Here is a 3,516-nt window from a genome sequence, read left to right on the forward strand (position 1 = left end):
ATCATTAACATTACGATGGTTACCATTAACACTATTATAAATATCTGTACCATTTTTCATTTAGTCTATAGCAACATTACCTTCACTGTCTGTACCTCTGTGTGTGTATATTATGTAGGCTGCCTCCCTCCCCTCTCTCTCTCCTTACATCTCTCTCTCTCTCTCTCTCTCTCTCTCTCTCCCCCCAACCGGTCGAGGCAGATGGCCGCCCACCCTGAGCCATGGTTCTGCTCGAGGTTTCTGCCTCTTAAAAGGAAGTTTTTCCTTGCCTCTGTCGCCTAGTGCTTGCTCTTGGTGGGAACTGTTGGGCTTCTGTAAATAACATCACAGAGTATGGTCTAGACCTGCTCTTTTATGAAAAGCGCTGTGAGATAACTGTTGTTGTGATTTGGCGCTATATAAATAAAATTGAATTGAATTGAATTGAATTGAATGACAAGGAAAGGTTGATAATATTTAGTAAATTTAATATTTACAACTACAGCTGGTGAAAGTTGATGGTGGCAAAACAGTCCAAAGAGTTTTACAGGTGCTACTGAGGTTTCTGTGACTAAAGGCAGGTCGGCATCCATAGAGGGCAGGACATGCTGAATTTTATCTCTAATAATTCAAATTTTGTTGTTGAAGTAGTTCATGAAAACGTCACTATGAGGTCAAGAGTTTCAACTATGCTATTTTAAAGCTTTTCATGGCCTCTCGCCCTGTTATTTTTTCGACCTTTCAGTTGCATACGCACTAGCATGTACCTTGAGATCCTCCATAGGTCTGTTGTCTGTTCCAGTCTCGACTGAAAACTAAAGGAGACAGAGTGATAAATATGGGCGCTGATCTTCAATAAGTTAACAACTCAAACTATTTACTAGTTATTTATTAGTTGATTTGTTTATTTAAGCTTGAATCGAGCTATTGATGGATGTTTGTATTTGTTATGAAAGGTTGTGTGTCAGTAATGATGAAAGCAGCCCACCTGTACAGCTCTCCCTCCTTCGCTCCATTAATCCTCTTTATATCCATCGGCCCAGCAGGGCGAGCCTCTGCTGGGCTCCCCGATGCTGATACCACCCCTGAGGATTCCTAACAACCAATCTGCTGGCGTGATTCAATAAAGAGAGTGCAGACGATGCAATTCTGACCGTTAATTTGTTCTGCGATATGCAAACACTGGTGGGAAAGGACAGCAGCAGCACACCGTTACTGACTGCAGTCACAAGGACGAGATGAGAGACGGTGACCTTTATTCAGCCGAGGATCTCTGAGAAGAAGGTTGGAAGCAGCTTCATACCACAATAAGAGGCGCTCTGCACTGAAACCATCCTGCTGACATGTTAAAATCAAGCTGATCAGGCATGGACAATAGCTAGAGTTTGACAGCTGCAGTTTTCTGAAATGTTTTTTAGAGTGTCAAGGTGGGACGGATCCCATGTCTGCAACTCTTTTAAATATCTCAAGGAAAAATCTGATTTATGTGAAAGGTGATATAACATCATCACCACATTGGTTTAATATCATATCATCATATATATAATACATATAAATAATAATATATATAAAAGTTTGATTTTATTTATGTAATGACCTCAAAACATATTACAGCCATTTATGTTTATTTTACACAAAGGTTCTCACAAATCCATAAAAGGACCCCAAAGTCCACAGAGGCATCACTGTTACTGTCAATATCAGCATCATCAACCTAAACTTTACCGTCAGACAAACTACAACAAATGTCACTATCTCTGAGAGCAAAATTTGTCTTCTTCCAAAAGGAATTATAACTTATTTCAGAGACAATAGGGTTCTCACATCTCTGTAAAAATAAAACTGAAAAATCCAAATTAAAAGGTAATTAAGAGTTTGATGTATATATAGAGAAACGTCTAGCAAGACTTTATTTCCTAACATTACTCCAACAAAACAAACTCTTCTCCCTCATTTCCATGAAATTTCAGTGAGAACTGTCCTTGAGGGAGACCTCAGTTTCCTGTTACCTTCACCTATTAACAGTCTGAGCCTGTCACTGGCAAAAAGAACCAGTTTTTGTGGACGTCATTTTGACAGGCACAATGGCACTGAAGGAATATGTTGTGGCTGTCAGCTGAAGCCATCTACTGCACAGATTCTAAAACTTAGTCATTTCCACATCAAAATATGTGAAAATAGGGCCCACATTTAAAAATACAAAATTATCCTTTTACAGACAAGAAAACAGATCAAGAAAGTCCTCTTCATCTCACTTCCTGTTCTTTTCTGTCAGCTACAGTCCCCCTCATCCATGAAGAAGACCTCTTCTTCTTCCGGCCCTGCATTCTGTTTGACTCTGTTAGCGCCGCACACCCTCATATTGGCTTTTACCTGGACAGTCAGGATTTTCCCCCTGACCTCAGTCTGATGGGATACTCAGATGACCCCAACACCGCCCCTCAACCTCAGCAGGAGGTCAGATTTGCCAGAGTTTGCAGTGATCCGAACATGAAACCGTGTTGGTAGTGATGATTTCTCCTCCAGCACCTCCCCCCTGCTGACGGGCAGCTCAGAGGTGGGAGTAGAGAAAAGGATATTCAGGCTGTGCTTTGCTGATCATGCAGAACATGGTGTTTATTGTTTAACCAGGAATATCCTGACCGCTGGATGTGATGGCGTTGTTTGTGTTTGCCTGTGTATGATAGCGGGTGTTGCTGGAACTTCCCACTAAGATTCAGAAGGGTTAAATTATTTCATGGTATTATTTCAACATATAAAGCCATATATCTATTTATTTGTATATTATCTTTTAGAGACCTGTGATGGACTGGCGACCTGTCCAGGGTGTACCCTGCCTTTGTCAGCTGGGACTGACTCCAGCCCCCCGCGACCCTGTACACAGGATAAGCGGTTGACGATGGATGGATGGATGGCTCTTTTAGAGATGGGAAAATTCAGTTGTTTTGTATTTTTAAATTTTTAGATCACTGTAATGCTCCTTAATGTTACTTTTGTTATTTTCACATGCAATCTATATCTTATCAGGATAACAAAAAAAATGATACATGCAAATACAAATCTGAATCTGATCACTTTTGCAGGAGGTCTGGCTTACACTGTGATAAGATGTCAGCTAGCTGTAAATGACTGTGCAGGTTGGTTACATTAAGCTCTGAAGAAGGTCAAAAGTAGAAAGGTCGTGTAACTCCTCTCCTGGTAGTTGTCACGGCTGTCGCTGTCACCTTTGTTTTCCCTGTCTCACCTCTACCAAGTAGGCTGTGTCCCTGGGGAATGAAGACCCGCCTACTTCCTGGTTTCTGGGGTGCTGACATCTGTCCCGCCCATTGGTTCCATTCAACCAATGGCTCATCACCACGTTAATTACCTCCGGCTCATAAGGAGAGTCCACCTGTTGACTTGTGTGCCGCTGGTATTGACTGCATAGCCTGTCTGTTAGTTGTACTTTGTGTTTAGTGGAACTATCCACCTTCCTTGCTTATTAGCTGTACATTGTGTTCAGGGAAACATTTGCATACCTTTGTATGTTAGCTCCAC

General features: G+C 41.5%; 1 protein-coding gene across 1 annotated transcript in view; it reads right to left on the bottom strand.

Moving 5' to 3' along the window:
- The window catches only part of kcnq3 (potassium voltage-gated channel, KQT-like subfamily, member 3), a 31,958-nt gene extending 30,944 nt beyond the window's left edge, over nt 1-1,014 (bottom strand). Inside the window, exon 1 of the mRNA XM_046051918.1 lies at nt 968-1,014. Coding sequence (XP_045907874.1) covers nt 968-1,014 — 47 coding nt within the window. The remainder of the gene's footprint in view (nt 1-967) is intronic.
- Between the last annotated feature and the right edge of the window lie 2,502 nt (nt 1,015-3,516).

Source organism: Micropterus dolomieu, linkage group LG06 (genome assembly GCF_021292245.1).
Source record: "Micropterus dolomieu isolate WLL.071019.BEF.003 ecotype Adirondacks linkage group LG06, ASM2129224v1, whole genome shotgun sequence".
In the NCBI taxonomy this organism is placed as follows: Eukaryota; Metazoa; Chordata; class Actinopteri; order Centrarchiformes; family Centrarchidae; genus Micropterus; species Micropterus dolomieu.